This window comes from Falco punctatus (assembly GCF_963210335.1).
Source record: "Falco punctatus genome assembly, chromosome: 20".
NCBI classification, from domain to species: Eukaryota; Metazoa; Chordata; class Aves; order Falconiformes; family Falconidae; genus Falco; species Falco punctatus.
Genome location: NC_137600.1, coordinates 737,732 through 763,261, shown reverse-complemented (window position 1 = coordinate 763,261; position 25,530 = coordinate 737,732). Strand labels below are relative to the sequence as shown.

The following is a 25,530-nucleotide window of genomic DNA, read 5'->3' as shown; positions in this document are numbered from 1 at the left end:
ACTGTTCACCAGTGGGTGTAACTGGTTTGCACCAAACCTTCAATAAACTTTCCCACACTGGAGAAAAGATTATGTAAAGAAGATTTTAAATCACAATGGAGTGACTCTTCAAACCAGAAAAAGGTTGTGGCTAAGGAGTGCCTGGGCCTGGCAGAAGGGCAGAGCAGAACAGAGCTTCTGGATTCTCTCCTTGCATCTCACTGCATTGCAAAACTGAAATTACTTACATGTAGCCTCTCCTTATAGTTATCATTTTGAAACTGCAAATGTTAGAGAAAAAGCAATACATATATATTTATACTTCATCAATCGACAAAGGATGAGAGAAGTCCCACAGCAGTTTCAATAGTTGCGTGTGTGCCTGAGTAGTTAAAACGAACCAAAGCACTTGTATTTGTCAAGTGGAGAATCGGTATTTGGAATTGTTTCGTTGAAATACGTTTTTAACATAAAACCTGTGTTGGTGCAAGTAGGTATTGACAAACTACTGAATGTTAGCACTGAAACATTATCTTGAACTGAGGGGAAATGCTGAAGCAGAAACATATAGGGAACCCACCTAAGGTCACAATTCCACTTCTTCAGGGTTTTTTTTTTGGTTTGTTTTTGTTTGTTTGTTTTTTTAAATAGGAAATGTTCTAGTCCTCCAAAGTAAAACCTCATGGTTATCCAAAATTCTGCCTCACGTATTTCTATGTATTTTTGGGACCGTGCTCAGATGCCAAAGGAAGAAAATGTTACAAATCTCAGGAGGATCAATGACAGGATATTAACAAAAAGCTGTATTAGGTTAAGTTCATAATAGGAAAATATTGCACCTTTGAACAGAGTGTAAAAACATTTCTTGCCTTAAGATATGCATTTGAAAAATCAACAGGTAATTGCAAATTATGTGTGTCATTATAGGGATAATGAAAGTGGTGTCTCTAAATTATACTTGGTGCTGCCCAAACATTAAAGAAACTTCCCCCAAAGCCTTACAGTCTCAAAAGCAAAGGACAAAGGATCCTTCTCACAAGAAGTGTGATCTGGGTAACCCTGGCACATGCAGTGTTCACTGCCTGTTTCCAATGCCACCCCCACCGAAAGGCCTTTTTTCCCCTAGTGCAGTTCTTGCCCCATGCCTGGTAAATACAGTTCACGCTGACTACGAAGACAGTCATTTCTATTTACTTCTAGAGATGCACATATCTTACCTTCATTTTTGAAGCTCCTAATAATATTTGCGGATGGCATAGATGTCCTATCAGTGGCAAATCTGTTGTACAGCTCTAGCATGTACTCTGGTGGATCCACCTTGGCCGTTTCATGCAGGGGAATGTCAGAGAGGTTCAACGTCTTCAAAAACTCATTTTTCATATTCTGAAGCAGCGTGTTGAAATCAACACCATCCTGCTCGGAGAGAATCTCGTCGAAAAGAGGCACGTCTTCCTCCAAGGAAGAGTGCTCCAAGCTCAGGATGGGACTGCAAGCGGCAAAGTGAACCAAGACACAGAGGACAGCCCACAGCTGGAGAACTACAGAATCCATGACTTCACTTGAGCCTCCAACCGCACTCAACAAGCTCTAGCTCTCGTGTGGGCTAAGTGGCGGTTTTATCCCCTGGGTTGTACACGGCTTGTGTCACAGAGAGATGACAAGTTTGGAAGCTCTTGTCTTGAAACTTGTGATCCGTCCTGTCTGTCTCCCCCTTCCCCCTCCCCAAAACCAGGTCTCAGTAATTGGATATGGCTTGCTCTCTCCTATGGTTGCCTTGCCTCTCTTATCTTGTGTAGTGTAAGCTGTTCACCAGATTTGTTGCTATCTCGCAATCCCCTTTCCCTTAATGAGCGTTTTGTAAACATTCTGAGCTAGGACACTCGGAGATAGGACAAGTTTCTCCTCAGAGAGGAACTGCCTGATGGTAGCTGATTTCCTTTGAACAACTTTCATCCATGCAGTTTTCAAGCTAACACGTAAATTCTACGGAGCCTCTGTCCAAACATACCAATTTCACACCAAGAACAAACAGTAGCTCCCCTAAGGTAACAGCTCTGCCCTTTTCAAAACTATTTTAGACCTAAGTTTTTACATCACAGTTACAAAGGAACTTCTTTGGGAAAAGGTCCGTTCTTCTGTGCTTGTACAGGGCAAAGCATGGGAGAAGAGCTCTAGGTATCACCACAATACTGGAGTCACAAGGCCCTGAAAGCAGAGCAGCAAATGAGCTCAAGATGAGCGAGGGGGATTTCTCTCATTGCAGCTATAAAGCTGTGCTTGGTGAGGGCTCCCCTGGCATGAGCGCTTCGAAGACAGGTCGAATGTGAGCCAGGGAGCGTGGCCTGTAAGGCTGCGCCTCGACTTCTTTTTTACATAGTCACCACACACCTGCAATGCCACCACACAGTTTACTGATGAAGGACTTTTTTTTCTTCTCCCCAGTACTTATTTTTGCTATAAACCACTCTTTCCTGACCTGAACATCAACACTAGCAGAAGGCTAGCACTCAGTGCTGCGTGCCATATAAATGCTCAGAATACAGAGAAGGGACTGGAGTGTTTGCAAACAGTTCAGAAAATCTTTCCTTCCTTCTTTATCTTATATATGTGAGTTGGCAGGTTATAGTTAATCTTGATTTAGTCACAGCACTGCCAAAGAGGTTATCTAAAAATTACTGAAAACACACAAAGGCCAACAGACGACTCTGACTTCACCTTTACATTGATTCAAATAGCTCAGAGGCACAATGTGGGGAATATGGAAATCATTTTGCCAAAAAGGCATGTTAAAATTACTTAGCAGCCCTTTTTGCTTTGGTGTGCACGTTTCAACAAAAGATGAGCATTGCGCATGCAAAAATTGGTCTAGTTCTTGTATAACATTGTCCCCTCACATTTCCTTGTTCTTCACAGACTTTTTAAAGTGCCCTTGTTTTGGCAACAGGACCAGAGCTCAGCTCCTATGGCCAAGTGGTTCAGCACTCAAGATAAAGGCACTTCTCATGCTGCAGTTGCTCCATGCAAGCACTAGAAACTTCACCCAAAGACTAAACCACCATGGATCTGCTGAGTTTTCTGGACTCTGCTTTTCCACTATGGCTAGGTGCACCCATTGGTTTGTTACTCCATCTCTGAAACTTTCTTCCTTCTTCAACAGCCCAAATGAATCACTGGCACAAATGGCCAGTGATAAAAAAACCTCCAGCTAAATTAATTACAATGATACTCAAGACATTCCTGTTTTAAATTAATCCTCTATTTTTTCTTAAATATCTTTGTGAAAATCACGTGCTGTATTGATGTCAAGGAGCCAAGCATTATCATGGCCTCTGAACCTCATTTTATTCAACCTTTCTTCTTCTAAACATGGGGAACTTGACAATAGAAGCGAAGTACATTATCAAGGTCCCTGTTATTACTACACTACATCAGAAGCAGACATTTGAGCTTAGGAAGATTAATTTAGACCTCATTGTGGAGTTCATGGTTATCTGTGCAAGTGCATCTATAAATCCTCTGCAGCCTTATCAAAGGCTCTTCTCTGAATATTGTGGCTTTCCAGAGCTAAGCACAGGAAACTTTGGGAAATTTTGGAGCTGAGTTCGTGTCACTGTTAATTAACTTTAAAAGAAAAGTACAGTCATCTATTTGTTGGTGATTCATCACCTGACTATGCTGAACTAAGGTCCTTACTCCCATAGGAAGCAAGATTAACATTAAAAACCATGAAACAGACTTAGCCTTAACTCTTTCATGCAGCACAGTACTGGCTACTGTAAAGGAAAGACTTCGGGACAGCTTGTCACGGCCAACTGTGCAGGTAGTACATTTGTCATGAGAGTGATAATACCTACAGAAGTGGCTTCCTTTTTTTCTGCTTAAACATTTAATTTCAGAAATGCACTGATTTCATATATATAAATGCAGATATAGTTCAATGAAAGAGATAAGCACATTGTAAGAGCCACTGCTTGCTGGAAGTCAGCAGGTGCTGAGCCTTCTCAGCACTTCACATCATACAGCCTTATCCTCAGTCCTTGCTCATATCAGGTTTTCCTTCTCAGACACGTACAAGTAACAGCTTGACTGCACAGGCAACAGCATGTGGATATGCCTTGCGTAGTCTGTAAGCACTGGGATCTACAGTATTACATGGCTCCTTTCTGAGGGTTTGGGGTTTTCTGTGAGATTTAGAACTGAAGGTTTTGAATTTAAAAGGATTTATTTATCATTTGTATGGCTCTGAGTAGCCGAGGCTCCTCTCTCACTATGAATGCACCGGCTATTTTGAGGACTGCACCTGACCATCTGACATTGAGTGGAATTCTCTCTGTTACTTTGTTAATGCAGACAAACAATTCTAGAGCCGGAGGAGCTTTTCTAGGTTCACTCCACCTTCCTGTATTTTAAAGCTTAGTCTGCTGTATGACTCTGGTTTGGTGGGTGACAAAACTGATTAGCATTGCTTTAACTGCTCCAGCAGCAACACAAGCAGCGCCAACATTGCCTTGGAGCAGAGGCTGGGCTAGTGACCTCTCTAAGTCCAGACATATTTTCTATGAATCTGTAATTTCACACCCTGCAGGTATAAACATGTAAAGTAAAAAGCAGTGTGCGCGCACAGTGATCTGACATAAATTTACTAACCCACAAATATGTCATCTTGATTCAGTGGCTCATTAGGAACACAATTACTGCTCAGACATTCCAACTGTCTTTGCATTTCCGCTCTTGTTTTGATAACTCCATGAACAATAGCATACTGCAGGGCAATGCAGCCTGCTGTGTTACATACAAACAGGCTTTTGCTAGGTTTCCTAACTTATTCAATTTAGACCCTGCTGGGGATTTGCCAGATGACAAATACCCAGAGAATACTTCTGATATATAAAAGCAGCTTCCTGTTTCCTCAGGTTGCAGGCTGATGAATTTAACACATGCATTTGTTGGTTTTCTGAATTAAATTGTTTAATAGAAGGGTATTATTTCATGTCACTTAAATGAAGAGGTTTGTCCTTTTTTTCACATGTACTGCAACTTACACGCGCATTAAGTATCCTAGAAAGGAAACTGCTCTCAAAAAATCTATGCTAAATAGCTTAACTGAGGCAGCTGAAGAGGGAACATTAATAAGCACCACTGTTTAATGATTATCAAATCTGTAGCATAAATGACTCCATTTCATTAGCAACAGATGGTGCATCAGGCAGACAGAGTTATAGAAAGGTCTCTTGGTCCTCACTTCCAGGAAGTTTGTGTTCATTTCCCCTGTTAATTTCCAGTTGTCTGTGGGAAAATGTAGCTAATGAAAACCTAAGCCTCTGCTCTGAACTTGGCAGTGTTAGGGAACAACATTCAGCACACATACAGCACTGTTTAATTAATGTTTTGCCCTTTCTGTCGGAGCTGGCACTATGGGTTGGACACTCTCCATTCTTACGCCATGGTAAGAACTGGAAGGGAAAATCAGCCCAGCGAGTAAAGAGAGGCCTTTCCTACTCACCGCACGAAGCAGATAGGGCACAAACACGAGTGCAGCTGACACAGCGGCAGCCACGGCTACGCAGCAACTCCTGGGAACAGCTCACTTGTCGAAAGGGTCAGCCCTGAAGATTGTGGGGCTCCAAAATAGACTCTAATCTCAGGCACCCCACAACTTCCTCCAAGCCGATGCCTCCACGGCTTCTTCTGTCAAGAGGCAGCAGAAGAGCACGGGTTTGAGTAGGAATGTGTGAAGCAAGCTTGGTGCTGAAAGGCTAGAAAGTGAAGTAGGGCTTTACAAAGTGTCAAGGTTGACGATATACAAGATCGAAAAGGTGTGATGCTCCTCTGGGTTATAGGAAGTGGGGAAAAAGAATGTGAAGTGTTTTTTAAGCATCCTCACTTTTCCTTAGTCTGATTTTTGCAATGGAGGAACACCTGCTCTCAATAATACACAGAGTAGATTGGCATGTGGAACCTTTCCCCGGAGAAAGTGATTCATGTTTGCTTACGAGTCCTGGGCTTTCTGGACATGAATAGTTCCTCAGTGAATAAAGTTTGCCAGTTAGTATAATGTCACATATAACTTCTCCATGTGTAAACTCAGGTAGATTTGGATTCAGTAGTCCATACATTAGCAAATTTCATTAAGATTTTAAAATTAGATTGTTATTACATATCAGGCTTTCTTTAACGTTAGAAAAATGTTTCATTTTTTCTATTTTTAATTTTTTTTTCTCTGATTTTTTTTTAGTGGTGTTTATGGAAAGAGTCTCTCAGAAAACACCACCAAGAAAATCTGAAGAGATTAAGGCTTCAGTAGAGGTAAACAAAATTGTTCTTGGTTTAAATACAGAAGCATTACTGAAAAGAAAATATTCCTTGGAGTTCCTGGGGTGGTTTTGAATATATTCAGAGACAAAAACATACTCAATTAAATAAATAATCTATTTCATTAAAAATATGTATCTATTGCCTGTCCTGCTTATATATGAATTACAAATATCACAGGTAGAATGGTGACTGGAATGTGGAGGTAAGAGCATTTGATTTCAGATTTCACAAGGGAAGGACTCACATGCACTATGGGCTTTTGGGGACACTTCTTGTAGATCTTCAAAGTGCAATTCCAAATCCTCATATTCAGGGCAGATGAATCAAGAAACCTAACAAGTATCAAACATTCCAGCACCTTTTGATCTCAAAGAGCTTCACAATTTTCATTTAAGCTTTATGCTTATTTGTCAGCAGCACGGTTAGACACTTGCCTGTGCAATAGATAAGAAACAAATCCTGTCCCCCAAGAGCGTACATGTATATAAAGAAACACACAGGACAGCAAAAGGAAGCATTCCCATTTCACAGAAGAAAATTTATCAAACGACTTGCCCAAGGCAGCAGAGGACATCGATAGCAGAGCCAGTAATCGTGCCTCAATTTCCAGAACTCAAAATGCAGTGTCCTGCTTCACTACAAGAAAATATCTTATCCCATCCTCCTACAAGGTACTTGCATTATAGCACAAGGGAACCTTTGTTTCTATGTTAAAACCTTTGAGGTAAAAAAAAAAAAAAAAGCCTGAGAGTCTTTTTCTGTATGACGCAGAGAGCTGTCACTCTCAGCCATACGAGTGCTTTTGCCCATAAGTAATACAGCATTAATAAATATTAAAGAGTGTGTTTTACTGGAAGAACAGAAGTGCCTTTAGGGACATTAATCAGAACTAAAACACACTGAGATCAACTTGAAAAAAACCCCACATATTTCTCCACTGCACAATGGAAGGAGGTATAAGGCACATGTCTATCGCAGCACCTGGATCACACCTCAACATTCAGATTGAATTGACAGCAAGACTTCTTGTTGAGAAGTTTTTAAAATCGATACTGGGAAAACCTGAAATCCTTTTCAAAAGCTGTGTAAATGTAAAGATTTGAATTCCAGGCTGCTCTCTAATCAGGACAGCACAGACGTGTATGCCATTTCAGGGAAGTAGGAGAGTGATGTAAGTTAACGCGCTCTAGCAACCATCATAGCATGTGATTTGAATTTTTCCAAAATACAGGGATGAAATTATTAGAAAAATGCCCCACAATGGTCTCTGTCAGGAGACAGCTGTGGCATGAAGTAACTGTTGGATGTGATATGGGAGATAAAGAAGTGTGACACTGACAGTGTGATGAGCTTGCAATGGAATAACTATAATTAGTTTCCATTCCTGCATCTGCCTAAGTCCTTATTCCTGTATGCCTCGGTTCATGGCTGCTCTGGATTTCCTTTCCATAAATGGGCTGTTCCCAGCAGCTCTATTCTGATTTCAGATGTCACTGGGAAATGAAGAGATAGTATTTAATGAAAGAGTGGTGAGAGAGAAGCGTAGCAATGCATTACAACCTGTGTGAGTGAGAAAAAGAAAACAGGGAGGAGAAGAAAAGTCGCTGTGCAGCCACAGGGCAGGGAACTATTTAAACTGTGTAATACAACCTCCTTCTGACCCAGAGACAACACTGAAATGCACATCAATAGCTTTATATGGGAGGCCAGTGTCTCATCGTCTTTGTCAAGCTACTTCCAGGCAAGTGAAAAGGATAGGGGTCATACTAACAAGCAGGGCACAAAAACTACCTTTCCTCTTTCCTCTCTCCTTTTTTCCTGCCAAGGTAGCAAAAGCTCCAGGCTCTAGGGAGTCCATCAATGTGCATTTGCACTAGTGTGACCTGGTCTGAGCTGCAGGTCATTGGCCATGCAGCAGTACAGCTAAATAACGATAAGCAGAGATTATCAAGCCAGCGCAAAGCCTGAGTAACTGAAACAGAAAGAAAAGAGCTGGAAATAGCTGGACATTGCCTTCCTGTCAGCGTCCTGTCAGTCATGTTCAGCAAACTCACTGCAAGCTCATGGCTTCATTGTAACTGTGAGTCTCAGCTCCCTGTGTGCTCATTCCCCAAGCAGTTATTTGGAAAAGCTGCCATTTTCTAGTGTGATCGGGTTGGCCTCATATTTAATCAGTAAATTTCTAGCATGCACTCAAGTACATAGCTGTCCTGAAGTCAGAGAATGATACACAGAAAATTCTTAAATCCTTACATGAGAAAGGCAAACCAAATGCTTGCTTTTGCAGCTGCCTCTGTACATTCCAGTATTTAACCTGTCTTTTTTCCTGCAAGGCCTCAAAATAAACTAACACAGGCAATAAAAATGCTTACAATTAGCACAAGTATTTCCAGAAGCAGTAAGCTGAATATCTGCCTATATCATTTACGGGATGGGAGATGTCTCAAGATATCTGTTGATTTGTCTCCACTCCCATAATCTCAGTATATGCCTCCATACAAATGGAGGCCCTAACTAATATTAAAGGTCAATTAAAATGCTGTCCCCTTAAAGGTCACACAATGTATTAATTCAGTGTGACAATTTAAACCTGGTGAGACAGGGTCAAAAATAAATCAATTACTATTTGAGATCTTCACACAGAAAGCAACTACTGCAGCGCTAATGAACAGCAGAGTAGGCATGCTGTTTAATCCCAGGAGTTTTGACTCTACAGGCTTCTTATCATACTTGCTTCATAGAACAGTTTAACAGAAAAAGGTCAAGAGAAAGTTTTAATTTTACATTTTTTAAATTCCTTCTCTCATCATCTAGTTATTTTATGGAGCTTTGGTATTCATGCGGGTGTTAAACTTTGGGCGACTCTCTGAGCAGCTTCAGTGACACTGACAAAAGCAAGACTGCTGAACAAAACTTCACAGAAATCTCCAAGCGTTCCTCTTTCTTTGTCAGCTTTATGTCCAAGTGGGCTGTTTGAGGAATACCATTCTTTTCCTTAATAAGAACTCCATTTCAATGCTCCCACAGCCCAAAAAGAACAAAGTGCTTGGAACAATTACTAAATGTAACTTGTCCTTGCTTTTTAGAACTATGGATTCTTAATCTTGAACAATGGGTTGAAAGAAAACAGACTCTGTTCACCAGAAATTACTTTGTTGACAATTTTGATTAATAACTTGAAATTATTTAATTGACATCTTGAGTACTAAGCAGAGATTAAATATTTTCTGACAGTTAGTCAATGTCTCAGCGTGAGATGGTAATTACAAAGCCAACAGCTTATAATCACATCAACAAAACACAAGGAAAAATTAGACAAGCATGTCTAATATTTGCTGTGTTTATTTGATGTTAGGGCTGGGAGCAAAAAGGGAAACCAAACTGTACATAACAGTAGAAAAGAATGATTCAGTAAAAAATACTGTTTAAGTACAGTCCTAAAAATTCAAAGATTAAAATGTATTAAATTTCAGTTTCTGTAACTTGATGAGTGGAGTTATACTGGATAAATTAGCGTTGCCAGCAGCCTCTCATTTATGTTTGCCATGCAATTGAATATCAAATTTTGTTTTTTCTACCTTTTTTTAAAGGGAAACTGTATAGAACTTCTCATTAATTTTGGCTTCAATTGCAGCAAAAATTCCAAATATGGTCTGGTCCTCTTAGTCTGGCTTCTGCAACTTTAGGATGCTCAGAATACTTATGTACTGGTTAGTGTTACCAAAGATTTTGATCAAATGCTGTTAACAGCTCACTTCACAAGGCAACTGCTGGATTTTCCTCACCTGGAAAAGTCTTACATATATCCAAGACCAACAAACTGAAGGACTAATAGCTCTTCAAATTTAACTAGCACATCAAAAATATGACTTTATGATGGAAGCTTTTAAAAAACAAATCACAAGAGGCAGGGAGAATGAGAATCCATAGGTAATAGTTTTATGCAAATATCTTTTACACCCAGGAAACTTACCTCATTGATACACAGATTGTATTCTGATTAGCTGTCACATCAGTTTGAGATCATTTTAGTAGTAGCATATGCATACAGAGACTACCCTCTTGCAGGTACTACTTACATTGTATTAACACTTGTGAGGCTTGGGATCATGAAAACACATTTTAACTGGAGAATTTTTCATCAATCTCTCACTTTTTAGACTCTAGGCCTGCTAGCTCTAGCATTCTTGTTGCACTGTAGTTATCTCCTCCACTGTTTAACACCTGTAAGGTATGCATAAAACTCCCCTGTCTGAAGGATCCCACCCCTCTGGTAGTTCCTCACTTTTAGTTAGCACGACCCCCCCCATTTATGACTGTAGTTTGGGGAGTCTGTAACGTGCTTTAAATCATGCTGCACATCTCCCAGTTTTTCTCAGAGCAGCTTGGCAGATAGGAGTGTCTTGTGAAGCGTGGATGGCAGCTTATCTCATTGAGAGCATGGAACAAGCCCCTCGCAGTCCCTGGTGTTAAAGGGCTCGACTTATCTGGAATGAGTGGCAGAGTGCCCTGGCTCAGCTCTCAGTATGTTGCACCCAGGGACATTGCTTAATGTGCTGCTGTCAAACACCTCCCAGTGTGCTCAGGGCAACTTTCTGAATCAGGGAGCTTCTTTAGGTGAAAACAGCCTCTGCTTCCCATCACAGCAGATGGAAAAGGTTATTGGCTACCACTGTTGGCTCAAGCCTTAACGTCCTTATGTCTCAATTTAAACATATTTTTAAATGTTTACCAGTACTTACGTGACCATCTGTACAATGGTGCCAGCAGAAGAGAGGGGAAACTCTCCAGCAGATGGCATCGTGACTATGGTGGTATGTATGCGAAGGGTGGATGCATCGTATCCTACCTGGGAAGTGTCCGGCAGGATTTACAGCCTGCAAACAGATAAAGGCCTTCACTACCTTTATAGTCTGGGCTGTCCTGGAAGCTATCTGAATTACAAGAACCTCCTCTGAAAAACTCTTTGTACTGCTTCACCCTTCTACCCTCCTTCATATCCCCATGTCAGCTCTCATTCTAGCACCAGCAATTACAAAGTGATTTTTTTAAGGGTGCTTTCTGCACTCTGAACATAGGCACAAAAGGATCTACTTTATGTTACATCTGCTTTTCTATCCAACAAGAAATGGCTGAGGCAACTTGAGGTCCCCATTCAATAGGTTTGAATCACCTTCCTCTCTCTACACACACCCTCAGAAAATTAAAGCATGAACTGCTGAGTCACATGAATCTGGCTGCCTCCTTACTGAGCTGAGAGAAAGAGCAAAGAAACGAACTTGCAGAAAAGGCAAAGAGATGCTAAAACCAGCAAAGAATGTGGCCATAACAAGTGCTAGAACAGCAGGACCTGCCTGCAAAGAATGGAGACCTTGCTACAGAACTCCAGCCAGACTGCCAGCCCCCTTTTCTCCTTGGTCCCCTAAAAAACCCCAAACATAACAAAACCCAAACCTGAGCCAAGAGCACATAATTCCTCTGTGGGTTTCTCATGCCTGAAGAAGAAGCCTGGCTAAGAAGGATCGGGCATGGGGCAGAGACAGATGGGGATGGTTAGATTTCACTTGGTGGCAACAGGGCTGTGATAAGGAGAGAGAGAGAGATAAGAGGAATGCAGGAGTGTTGGGGTTTCCCCCCTCACCTGTGCTCATGGTCAGTGTGTGACTGGCATTTGTCAGATCTGTCTTTCATTTGTTGCTGCGTAACTTTTCTGAAAGGGAGATTTCACTCATTCATATTAGGTCTTGTTTCTATGTTTCTAGAACACTTTGATAAATAAACCTTGTGCAAGTCCAATGTCTCACTAGGTAATGGTATATATATATATAAAAGATAAAAAATGGCAAATATTAAGGGATCAAAAAAGAGTTCAGTTAGTCAACAAATGGGGCATAATTATGTGTGAAAACAAACATCCCACTGGTTTGGAAATCGGAAAGAAAGAATTCTAACCCTCTGCATCCTGAGCTTTTACTTCCTAGGGAACAGCTTTCAGGCTGACAGAGATTAATTTTATTTTATTTTTGAGTTAGGTGTCCTCCTAATCAGTGTTTTTACTAGCCCCACAACAGCAAGATCTCACTTAACAACCCTGGATTCAGACTGCTGATATGGAGAAATAGTGTGAAATGGGGACAATGGACATCGATTGTGATTGTATATGTCTCCTCAAGGAATGTGGGTATGGTGACTAGTCATGGGTGTGATGTCTGGTCACATAGGCACACAGCTTTGAGGAGACGCCTACATTTTTGAGGAGACGCCTGCCCTTCTTCCTCTAACAAAGGGGCTATTTAAAAAAGAATGAGAAAAGGATAAGAGATATTCCAATGCTATCTAGAGGGAGGGAGTGCTAAGTCTCCTTGCTGGAGATGCAAGGAGATGATCGGATGGTCACAAGAACATGAATCACCTACAAACCTGCAAGACCACCACATTCTAGGCAAAGGACTGATAAGCTAATAAACATACGAAGCGGGTTTAGGTAACGAATATATATAGGCGTTAATTGAATATTCATTTGTTTCATTGTATAAATGTGAGATGGTTCGTCACTTCGGGTATGCACGCTTGTGGAGAAGCGATCCCCCGTGCATCTGCGCGCAATAAACATACCTACTTTATAACTTTCGAGTTATAGAGTCTAATTCCGCACGTCACTGCAGTAAGAAAAGCATAACCGTTGAGGTTACTGTACCTGTTTGCCATCTAGTGGTCAATGGAAATGACTAGGTTCTTAGCTCTAGAAAGCAAACGTACCACCATGACTGGGTTATAGGCCTTGGAAAACCTAGTGTGGCTTACTGGCCAAGGCGTTTACTTATTTTAAACAAGTAACCATGCAAAACCCAGCCCACCTCCTCTCCAGACCATAATTTATAATCTGACTATTTAAGATTAGGCACTTTAATTCAAACTGAGGACATGCTTTCCCTTTACTGGAATGGGTCCTTTCTTCTTGCACATGCGTCTTGCCATGTTCAGTGCTCAAACACAGCAATTTGCTCCTGAGCAGTTAGTGATACATGCTCAGGCAGCAAGCTTTTGACTTCTAAAATTAAGGGATGATTCTATTTTTCCTCATGGCTATGCATTGTTAGTACAAAAAGGGTGGGAAGACCTAGCAAATGAGGACGCTCTTTCACATTTTTGGCTTACCAGCCCAGACTGCACAGTTTTTGTTTCAAATAGCAGTCTGACTTCATTTTTCTCTGCTAGGGGAGTTCTTCCTATAAAGGTAAATTTGCTAATGTTAATAGCTATCCCTTTTCATTACTTGATACAAATTGGAAAACTTGTTTTCACGTATCAGACAAGATATATAAAAATCTGCCACACCTCCTAATTTAAGCAGTGTCTTTCGTTTAAATGGCATTGCTCAACAGAGTAAGAATTTCTGCATTAATCTCCCATTTTAAAATGCTCACAACTGGCAAAGGCATCATGCCTTGACGTTCATAGTCTTGTACACCGGGAAATTTGGGGAAGTTGGGGGGAGATTCTCAATGGAATGGCTTCAGTGGAAAAAAAGATCTTGGATTAACGTGCAGCACAGGTGACTAGATAAACTGGTGTCCTTGGCAGTGAGGGACCATAGAGGCTTCCTGCCCACTGATATGTGTAAGGATCAGGAAAGGTTAATTGCAGCAGAGCTGGAGATGTGACTGGAATGTGTGCTAATTCTGCCTTCCCCAAACGCTTGACATAGTTTAGCTGCCTGTCAGTGTGCATCCAACAGATACCATTGCTTGGATTCCAGGCGTGCCTTTAAACACCTTTCAGGCTTTTTAAAAAAGCTGTGAGCAAATAATCAGCGTTATTCTGATACCCCAGCCTAGGATGAATATTGTTTTAACTTACAAAAGCTGCACATGCACACAGACACTTGGTCAGGCACACCCAGACAGCTCTCTTCCACATAAAACATATTCCCCACCTTTTATAGAAAAAGCCTAGCTGAGAAGCTAGCTGAACTTCCAAAACATGCATAACACTTTGAAGGAGAGAAGCTCTTGGAAAGATCAGGTAACTTTCAAGGTAAAAAAGAGTCACATCCTGATACTCCCTTCCTCTCTAGACTTTCAGCCAATATGTCTTTAGGATCCAAGCTTGTGCATTGGCTCCTTTCTTCATTTTTGTGACAGATCTGGGTTCCAGTCCTCGTAGGATCACCACAGCCCTGCCCCTCTCCTGATACAGATATACCAGTTGCCTGTGCAATTTTCAAGGTGTTAATCTTACGCTTAAGGCTAATAAGCCTCATCTTATCCACTCTACACATTAACCTTTGGCAGTTATTAGGATAAGCACTCTGTTTTGTTGACTGTGAACATAACTCACGCTCTCCCATTGTTTCTGAGAAGGCTGCTGGCTGCTCTCCACTTAGGAAGTGACTACAATCCTCTGTGGGTCCCTCCTGTGGTAATCGGGGAATTTCTCATCCATTCCAGTGGCAATCACAATCCATTCCATGGATCACAATGCAAAACGATCCTTACCAACAGATGACCCATAAAGCTACTGATACCTAATTAGCTCTGTGACAACAGATACTTCATATTATATAGAACACACACGTCTAAGGTGATACAAAAACATGAAAGCTGTATATTTTCTTCAGATCATGAACATTCAGTCCAGACCCTTTGCTGACAGGCTGTAGATTTAAACATTGAAAACATTTTCAGACTACAGTTATTTAAAGCAACATATGGACCATACCTACAGGGATATTTTACCTGTTGCTGCTGCTTTTTACTTCCTTGGTCTTTCCTGTAGTCCAGTAATAATATCCATCACCTTGCAAGACAAGAGAAATAGATTAATTATGGTCTAAGACAGGTATGTAGAACATATGGTAAACCGGGGCATTGTCAGCAAAAAATGAAATAGTAGGACATAGCACTGGCAAACTGCAGTATCAAATAGATAAAATATCAAATTTTTTTCTCCTGCATAGTCCTTTTCTCTGCTTTTGCTCAGAGCTGGGTGTACATTCCTGTTTGTCCTGTAGTTAGTTACTAAATTGACAACAGATTTATTTTGCTCTGCAGCCATTTCTAGCATCAACTTTGGAATTAGTGATATGTTGGTGATACCAACTGGCCTAGGCTCCAGGTCTGTAAATTCAGAGCTGTAACATGCCCATTCACGTGCTCATGTGAAAACAGATCATACTCTGAAACACAGGGGGAAGGAGAATGTGGGCATATGGGTCATGCGGTATATGATTCTTCCTGTGCTCCTTTTGTCTTTGTTGTGAGCTGCCCCCAAAAGGTACAGCAGCATCACAACAGATCTGCCTCCTGGTGCTCCATCCAGAACAGTTTCCTGTATACTGGGCACCTTGGCCTTGGAGGTGCTGTGAGAGTAAATGGAGAGCTGAAGCATTATTTATCAAACAAACACAGCAGTCAAAAAACAAATACACTGCTATCAGGCCTGACTGATACAATGAGTTTGCGACCTAAAATATAAGTTAGAAAAAATCTTCTTCGACGTTTGAGTATGTAAAGGGAATAAACTTTACCTCCCTAGCTCAAAATAAATTAAATGGCAGATAATAAGGTATTGAGGCTTGTTTCAGAGTTCTTTGTAGAACTATTTACTCTAGCATTGAGTGCAAAACTACTGAGCTTCTAACACTGCCTTTCAAAATTAGTAGGCAGTAAACAGGTAAGCTTTTAGATGTACATGCAATACTTACTAAAGAAAAAATCTAAGGCCTCGAATATGCTTATAATTTAAATGAAATTCAGTCAAACTACAGAAAGCAATTTTTTTAAGCCATCAGTGAAGATTGAAGAGCTGGATCAAGTTCCTGCCTCGGCCAAGGCAGCAATACATCTCTTATTTTGGCCATTAAGAAGAGCTCTTATGATCTGCAAACAGCTATGCAAGAGGAGAACAGGACTCTTTTCACATGAGTAATGCTCTTTATCACTGGGTCAATGGACAAGTTTAGCACCGCGTCTTCTATAACCATGCATAACCACTCAGTTTTATTCAGATCCCACTCCCATGTTTCAGAATATTGTTCCATTAATAAATGAATGTAATATGCAGAGAGTTGCTTTAGAGTAACTAATTCAGATTAAACTAGTAGGAAAAGGATGAGACTCTCAAAGGACCATTATTACACTTCACACACAGTAAAGGTTCAGATTCATCTATACTGTAGTAAGACAGAAAACCAGAAAAAGACAGATAAAATAATTGAAGAATTATTTTAGATAACTTTTGAATTAAATAATAATTTTAGAATAATAAGACTCAGCTTTGCTCGTACATCTAGTCTGCCTCCCTGGAAGCTCTACCAGTTTGTTCCCTGGGGATCTGCTTCAATCTCTGATCTTCAATCTTTCACTGGATAGTCAATGTCAGGTCAGCATCCCTAAAGAAATAATCCAAAGATCTATTAAGCCTGAAATAATTAAGGCAGTTATAATCTCTCTTTTGAAGAGCTTGGCTGACTTGGGGCAGGGGCTTGTCATGACTTCCACACCCTCTAACAGAAGAATATACAAAGAAAGGGTTGAAACATGACAGTTGTCACTTGGAAACTAGAAGAGGGCTTCCAATTCAGTTTAGAAGGTCTTGAAACCACAACCTCCCTGGATACTGCAACCATAAACACTTTGAAAGCCACAACCCACACAAGTACTCTTGCCAAGCAGTGCTCTCAAAGAGTGCTTTGAGGTGTTCGACATCCCCCCTGCATCAGCCAAGAACATCACAACTACAACTCCTAGTTTTACTTCCCGTCAGTGAGCACGACTTCAAAATATAACTAAACAGGCTATCTTGTATCTTGCAGACACACATACAAATTCCTAGATTTAATTGCCAAAGTTTGGCTCTCCAGAAACATTCTTTGGATCCCCAAGAACCTGCAGCCTGTTGTGAATACACTTAATCTGAAAGAACAGTTTCACCAGATGATAAAATGCTCTTTTAATAAATAGCAGATGGCTTGACCATGAGTCTTATTTGAAAATAACACATTGCAGACCTGGGGCTAGTTTTGTCCAAATAAATGCTTTGCCCTCTGGCAACCATTCAAGGCTCCATTAAACAGTAAACATTTAGTCTTCAGCCCCAAAATATACACTCCATCCAAGCACTGATGGAAAGGATGTGTGAATTCAACCATCCACTGCTATCCATCAGAAGAGCAGGCAGGCAGCACCGATGCTGCCTCATCGTGTATTTAATCAGCTCCTGACACAAATTTACTCTCCAACATATGTGGGGCACTCAGCAAGTGGTCACAGCTCTTTTTACACTGGCATTGTGTGAAGAGATCATTTTATTCTGGGTTATGAACGTTTTAGGACTGGGACAGTCTCTTCTATCTGGCTTTGAATAATACCCACAACAAAAAGCTCTCCAACCCATCACATGAACTCAAATTGCTCCAAATTTTCAGCGGCCTTGCAGAACTCAAGCTTCTTTGCAAATGCTCATAACATAGAGCTTCTCCCTCCCTTTATCTATCCATTCATCTGTTTGCTCCCTCCCTTCAACATAACGTGAGTCAGCACCTGAGGAGGCTGACTGCTGATGCCAAAGGGCAATTCTCCACTGGAAAAAACTATTCTGTTATTGTTTCTTCACTGGCAGGCAGCACACACCAATGCCTAGGTTATATTGCAGCCTGAGCATAGCAAGGCATCAAAGGGGAATGCAACTCTTGTGTAGGAAAATTAGCAAGGCCCACTTTATTTCTGTTCTGCTTTCCGATGAAGAAAAAAACCAAAGCATTTTAATTGCTTCATTATCTTTATTTGTTTATTACACTCAAAGCTTTGGATAGGCAAGTTGGGTCTAATACCCAGTTTTGTTCCAGTTGGAGAACATGACTACAACCACAAAAGCATGCAAAGAAACAAGTCGTTTCCATGCAGCAGAATTGCCAAGATCCAGACTACTGGCTTTTTTCACAGATTTGAATGCCCAAAATGTTTGGAACTCCTGCATTGGCACAGCCACGAACATTCAGTGGTGCTAAAAGAAACAAGAAAATGACAATATTATCAGTGACAACATCCCTGTATCCAGCAAGGAAAAGTCTGCTAAATACACAAATTTCAATCCCCAGTTATGGTCCTATTCAAGGTTCCTTTTGGTCTCAATGGATTCGGTGTAAAACTTTTATGGTGTAACTCAAAGGGAGGAAGGGTCTGTACAACTTTAAATCACCTTTGTGCTCCCCCTTTCCCGTAAGCTGCATACAGCCGGTAGCATACTGGCATACAGTAGATGCCTTGTGGGACTTTTATTGTTGAGGCATAAGTTGGGTACAGCTGCTACACAGCGGGTTCCTCTGAACAGGCGTTCCAGAATTTAAATGACTAACGATGAAATACAGTACTTTATCAGATTTTTCCAAAGCATCCCAGAGCCTTACTCTTTCAGTCTCACTAGGTAGTTTACTCATCTGCTCTAAAACAGGGCAGTATGTTCCTGCCTCAAAGGTACCATGTGGACTTGGGTTTAAAGAATAGAAAGGTACTCCTGCTCTGTAACAGAAACATAATGTTCTGATCTTTAACTTACGTTGACTCTTTACAAGGCGGTAGAGAGGCAGGCCTTTGCAGAGTTTTTCAATTTGTTTTCCATAGGTAAACCAATTCTTGATATTCCCAAAGAAAGAATTGCCAGACTGGAACTGTACCCACACATTCTTTGGAGAGTATATCTCCTTCATAGTCTAAAAAGAAAATGTTAGACATCATCAGTAATGTAGCTTTGGTTTCATTCTACTAGGACACCCTTTGTAGAAAATCCCAGAACCTAAAATAACCTTCCTTTGCCTCACACAGAGCAACTAAAGAAGCTTCATGCTTTTAGAGAAAAATAAGTATTTTCAATCTACTCAGAAACAACATTCACTAGATACTAATTCTGCTAACATAGCAAAACTGAGCTGTATTACTATCAAAATAAGTTTTGTTAACTGGCAGTAAGTTTTGCTGTAAATGTGCTACTGTTAGGCTGTCCTTAAACAGGCCAGAGCTCAAGTTCATCTCCAGGCAATACTTCCAGTGACCTTCAGGAAACATTTGCCTAAATAGGAAAGTCAAAGTCTGGTCAAAGTAAATTGATTTCTAAGTTCTGTTCTGCAAACAAAATTATTTCAAGTTATGTCAAGTTCAAAATTATAGCATGACAATGAAAAAAAGGAAAATCCTGTCTAAACTCATACTATGATCACCTCAAAATAGTCCAATTACACTACTTCCAAGGACAGGGGATCTTACAGTTCTAGACAATCCACTATAAAACCACAGGGCACAGGCCCATGATTGCGCATTATCCTAAAAGAATGTTCTACATAATATTCCCTTGAAGTTCTATCTTGTCAGAACTGCTTCATGATTGCTAACACAGTAAAAGACATTCCTAAGTACAGTTGTTCTTAAAGGCAGAACGGATGGCTCCCATCACACCACACAACTCTTATGCAGTAGCCTTCCTTTTATAGAGCACGGGTTTCACTACAGTGTCACCTGTCTTTCAAAAGCCAGGCGTCCAATTTCTTGCAGGGTCGGGATGTATTGCTTATCTATTTTCATGATAAAACAGGCACGTCGTGAAAATAACCTTGTTGCAATATAGCCCTGTAATGAAAAAAAAATTATAGTTAATTAATTAAAAATGGCTACCGCTAAGATTAGTTGATTCTCTCTAGAAGAACCACAAAGTGGCTACACAGGCTACTATTGTGAAATGACTCTGCATTTACACCGTCACCGTTGGGGAAGAGAAGCAGCCTGCCCACACTAATGTCTGTCCATCAGATTGGAAGTATCTTTTCCAACAGTCTTCTACTGCACTCGCTATACATGACCGATGGCAGCCCGTTCTCAACTCCGACCTCACTGAGGCCGGTGAGGTTCTTCTCACTTTCATGAAGTGCCACCACAGGTTTCATAACAAGTCTTTTAAACTACCATCACATGGGTGAAACAAAGAGATGGACTAAGAGGAGGAAAGGTGATGGGAGTCTTCAAAGAAACAGTGTTTCAGGACGACTTATGGTGAGAAGACACTAGAATAGTTTCTGAGTTTAAAAACTTCCTCAGAGATCAAATCCAGGCAGATTCGTAGAGGTACTTACATGCGCATAGTCAAAGATGGTATCAGAGGAGTACACTCCAGAACGGACATGGACATCAGCCACATCATTCTCACTGTCAATGGTCATAGTTCCAGTGACATAGTTTTTGTTAGGTTCATGAAGGACATAGGTCTTTGGTAAAAAACACAAAATCATTGCTCATCATCTGCCTTGCAACTTTAAAAAGTATAGTATAAACAAATTCTTTCTCTCAAATAAACAAGTATGACTGCATTATGTAAATACTAAATCCCTTAACAACCCTCCAGCAGTCTCAGGAGACTCTTGAGGTAGAGATTTATTATGCAGGACTGTGTCAGGGTGAGAAAGGAGGGGGCAGGCCCTCACTGTAGGCTAAGGAAAAACAACACGGGGCATCCCAGTCATCATGTGTAGCAGCAGGGACCGGCAGGAGACTGCAACAGTCCCCAAATTTTAGCTTGGGCTAAGGGGACCTATGCCACCCCCCATTTCCTGCGACTATGCATCTGCACAGAGCTGCCTCTTTTGCTTATCTGACTGCCACTGTTGTTAACTACACTTGGCAATAAGCACCTTGTTCGTTTCTTCTATGCTTTTCTTCTTATTATATTTGCCCCCTGCCCAGGGATCCAATTAATTTTAAATGAGTACTTGCAGTAGGCGACTTATCAGTCTACTTACTGTAAGTGCAGAAGTCTGAGTCCAAAAGACTCCCAGCAAAACCAGAACGGTAGTCTGTAAAAGGAATATACATTCTCACTTGACAGAAACACCACGCAGTGCCATAAAATATCCCCAGCTGATGAAGTGAGGGAAGCACCTATAGCTTCAGTTTGAAAAATTACCCATTTAACATGTGATTAGTTGAAAATAATTACAATTCTTCATTGTAAAATTCTTGCTATTAGGGTCTGTTTTGCCTGAAAAAAGCAGAATGATAACCAATACATTTTTTGTATTTTTCAGAAGTCCCTTCCTGATGCCATGTTACTTCTCGATTTGCCTCTACAACCGTCATTATTAAATCATAACACCCTCTTCTGATTTGTAATCAAGTTCTGCACTCTGCTCAAACAAGGCTTCCACTGACTTCAAGGGGATCGCTGTACACCCAAGTAATGCAAGTTTCCCACTGAACAACCCCAAAGAAATAATACACAGATCATACTCATCCCATTCCTGTACCACTTACTTGAGCATCTTCTTCTCTATCCTTTTGTTCATAAAAATAAGGAACTTTTTATAATATAAGTTCAACAAAAATGGATATACTCACAAGTCCGTTCATTTTTCTTTCAGATAAGAACAAGAAGCTGCACGAAGTAAGAATGCAAGAAAAACCCAGGGACCTTCAACTTTTATATCTTGCTGGAGGTGTGGGAAACACTTGACAGACCTTTTCTTCATGACTCAAACAAGTCCATATCAACATGCCATACTGTGGTAAGCCTCATATCTGAATTTTGGGTTGGCACAGATAACCTGACCTTGATATGTTAAAAGCATTCAATAAGTCAACTTTTGTAAAATGAATCACTCCACAAATGGCTACTATTTACTCATTTAAACTTTAGAGGTGTACCCACTCTTGCTGGTTCCATTTTTTAAATATTTAACAGGATATTGTTCAGAATTAAATGCCATCAGGAATCACTCTACTATTCATTCATACAAACTGCATTTTGTCTTCTCAAATATATTCCCTAACAGCCTGATAGCCTGCAGACAAATCCTGGAAGAAATACCTATGTCACGGTAGCCTACATGCCAGCCAGTGAACAGACTAATTCTTTGGCCATTTATTCCAGCTAATATATGCACAAACAGTCAACGAGAAGTGCTGCTCATTTTTGATCAGTTACCATGATGTATCTAACACATGCATTGAAATAATTAGGAATAACAACTGTACTTCAGAAGACAATCTTCGTAATTTCTAGCCTCCTCAGCGTACAGAGGAGTGACATGAAACATCAGAGGATGTGTGGTTCACACGAGGTCACAAAACAAAAGGAGCAAGATGGGGATTCCTCCTTTAAAACTACCAGTTTTCTGTATTTTATGAAAACGTCAATGACCACATGCTATTGCCATGAGAAGCATTCTCCTATTACTACAACCACGCCTGGACTCCTCATCTGTGACTCCACATCAGCCAGTGCTGGAACCTTGACAAATCACATGCTACTTTCTACTGGAATGTCATTAATTGAAGTCTATTCCCTTCTAATAAAACAAGAACTCAACCTCACAGCCAACACCTTTCTGCAATCTCAGTCATCAGAAGAAAGGTGAAAGTGATTGTATGGAAATCTCTCTTAGCAAACAGACCCCAACGAAGGAAGGAGAAAAAAAAAAAAAAAGGCATTGCATGTATTTGCTTTATTCCACCCAACTCCACATGGAAAGTGTTATCTCAAGTGTAGCAAAGCTGTGCTGCTAAGCAAATATATCAGAATACATACAAACAGATATCAAATTCAATAAGCATAGTTAATTAGACTAATTAGATTGGATTTATGTTACCCTCCCCTTGAAAGCTGACTCCGTCCCTTCTTCTGCAAAGAAACTGTTTCTAAGATTACAGATATGTCAGAAATACTCAGAGACTTCAGCAGTCAAGTTTTTCATAGCCTACAGGGTTCAGGCACCACAAGCTACTAAAACAAAAAGCTTTAATAAGTTTTAAATATTTTTAAAATAAAGCTTAAATTAACTTCCCATTAGTCATTATGTCTTCATATACTCATTTCTCTTGACAAAACACCCAAGAGCTTCTGCTTTCTTAAGCATTGATATACTTAGGCACAGGCAAGAGCAGAGCAACATGTGAAATCGATGGTTATTTAGCAAAGGAGAATTACAACAGCCACGATCTCATGATTTTCACCTGACATTGGACCGACTGAATTTTCCTGATCCAATCAGCCAAGACCAAAAATTAAAGATTAATTCCTAAAAAGCATCTGACTAGTTAACATTATTGCAAGAGAGAACACACTCCTAGTAGCCTCAGGCAAAGCCTAAATATACTTCCAATAGGAAAGCCCTGCTTTTTGGAGACTTTTTCCTCACAGCTATTCACATGCGTCCCAGCAATACACCTGAAATTAACACACATGCACTCCAAGGCAAGACTACCCATGACTACTCCAGAGTCCCCTAAGCACCCTTCCGTATTAAGTAACTGAAGTAGAGCACAGCATAAGAAAGGCTATAACCTGCTCTAATTTCACTTTCACACGTCCTCAGGAAGAATGAGGTTCAGCTTTGGAAGCTGTGACTCAGCTCCCCTTGGTGAACATGAAATTTCACGATGCCCACATTCTCAATGTAGTCTTCTTGCTTTTGATCCTTTTGATCTAAGTCAACAGTCTCAAACTGCCCCCCCCCGCAATCATTTTCTTCAACTGTTACACTTGCAGTCAGATTGGTCATGTCAGGGAAGACAGCAGAAAATAGAATTTGAGTAATGTTCAGAGCAAGTAGTATGCAGTCACAACACTGCAACATTTATCACTCTAGAAAACTTAATTTCTTTGTTATTTTCTTAAGGCCAAATATTTTCAAATACATTCTAATTTACCCTAATGAAATACGATTAAGATACAAAACTACTCTTAATCTCTGTAAGTAAAATTGCCAGAACTTGACCCATTACATGGCACTGTCATACTCTAAAAAATAACTTAAACAAAAAAACCTTGAACATCAAATGAAAAGAATAATTGTACAATTTCAGTTCAAGTTAACACATAAGGGAGAGAGATTCAGTCAAGTTCAAGTGAGATTATACTATCAAAATAAACTCTCCTGGTGAGTCATTTTGGTTTTTTTCCAGGTACTTTGCATCAATATTTACTTTATCAGGGAGTGAGCAGGTAGTGGGAGAAAAGTAAAGAATGCAGCAACACCTCAAAAAATCAACAAAAATCTTGATGCTTCCAAGCTGGGCTGGGCATGCCACACATCAGATAAAGACCGGGTGACACAGTCCAGAAAAATCTGTTGGCACAAGGACAGGTCAAGCAGAATTAATCACAGTCCATAGTTGTAAAAAAAAGTAAATAAAGTTCAAGGATTAATCCAGAATAATTTCAGTTGTTTAATTCTTGCCAGACAGTAAAGTGTAGAAGAACACAGGAAAATGTAAGCATGTGCACAAAATGAAACACTAATTTGAGAAAAGGGCTAAAACTGAAACAGCTCTTAGCCTTGGGAGTTTGCTGCACAGTGGTACAAGAATTTAGTACAGAAACAGAATGCCTTGAGGAGAGCTTTAAAACTGAGGCAAACTTGTACTGGAAAAAGAACAGGGCATTCTACAGTAAAAGCATGCCCCCCACCTTTTTTCCTGGCTTCTACTATTGTAATTAGTTCTGTAAGTTATTCTTAATGTCAAAGGCTCTAGCTGTGTAGGGTTGCCATACAAACTACTCGACCAATCAGAAGCTGACGGAAGATCTGGAGAATCAGGCGTCCAAATGTGACACATTACTGAAATGGCCAAATTGGCTATGGTTGTTGGAAGAAAAGGACAAAACTGCTTTCCAACTCATTGCTAATGACACTGCAGGGATTAGCATTATACAGTTCAGATTCTCAGTGCCCTTCTTGAAAACTAGTGGAATAATTAAATTTTCAGAGGATTTTGTGACATACAAAATAAGACTTTTATGTGTATTTTGGATCTTGGAGGCTAAGGACGTACCTATCGCCATTTAGCATCCACAAATCAGTCCGATTAGAAGAACCATAAATCTTTTTCCCTTAGTAACTTATTACCATCATTCACCATATTTTACACCTTGTGCAAATTGCAAAGTGGGTGCAAAACAGATGAAAAACAGAGCTTTCCACTCACAGTGCTGGCAGACTGCTACACCTCCTCTGCACGCATATGGCCAAGCAAGGCCTCGGTTCACAGCAGAATGACAGAGTGTGGCCCTGACTGGTGTAAATGAGAATTAGGCCTCACCTTCTCAGCTGAAGTAAGATTCCCTGGCTTTTGCAGTAACAGCTGCAGCAATGATCCTCAGCAAATGACGACAGTAAAGAATCTAGTTCAAAACAATAGTTCATAATGACACTGAGTGAGTCCGCATCATGCCATTCTGGCAATGCAAAGGAAA

The 25,530-nt window shown here is 40.4% G+C and overlaps 2 protein-coding genes across 3 annotated transcripts in view; both read right to left on the bottom strand.

The window, feature by feature from the left end:
• BMP10 (bone morphogenetic protein 10) overlaps positions 1–16,485 on the bottom strand; it is a 32,215-nt gene extending 15,730 nt beyond the window's left edge. The window contains exon 1 of the mRNA XM_080370178.1: positions 1,197–16,485. Coding sequence (XP_080226304.1) covers positions 1,197–1,530 — 334 coding nt within the window. The 5' untranslated portion in view covers positions 1,531–16,485. The remainder of the gene's footprint in view (positions 1–1,196) is intronic.
• Positions 16,486–16,514: 29 nt separating this feature from the next.
• GKN2 (gastrokine 2) lies at positions 16,515–24,141 on the bottom strand. Of its 2 annotated transcripts, XM_080370155.1 has the most exons (6): positions 21,675–24,141; positions 21,080–21,133; positions 20,417–20,548; positions 19,806–19,916; positions 18,853–19,006; positions 16,515–18,300 (listed from the first exon to the last, which is right to left on the bottom strand). In XM_080370155.1, the coding sequence occupies exons 1-6, from the start codon at positions 21,684–21,686 to the stop codon at positions 18,221–18,223; spliced, it is 543 nt and encodes a 180-aa protein (XP_080226281.1). In that variant the 5' UTR covers positions 21,687–24,141; the 3' UTR covers positions 16,515–18,220. The 2 variants fall into 2 exon arrangements, with proteins under 2 accessions (XP_080226281.1, XP_080226280.1); XM_080370154.1 differs by having other exon boundaries at positions 16,515–19,006.
• Between the last annotated feature and the right edge of the window lie 1,389 nt (positions 24,142–25,530).

Bases quoted from the DNA above. Each gene is read 5' to 3' on its own strand.
- GKN2 (XM_080370154.1), bottom strand. The intron at 20,549-21,079 runs GTAAGTAGACTG...TTTTTACCAAAG, and splicing joins CTCAGACTTCTGCACTTACA to ACCTATGTCCTTCATGAACC. The intron at 19,007-19,805 runs GTGACACTGTAG...TTTTCTTTTTAG, and splicing joins GCCTGGCTTTTGAAAGACAG to ACTATGAAGGAGATATACTC.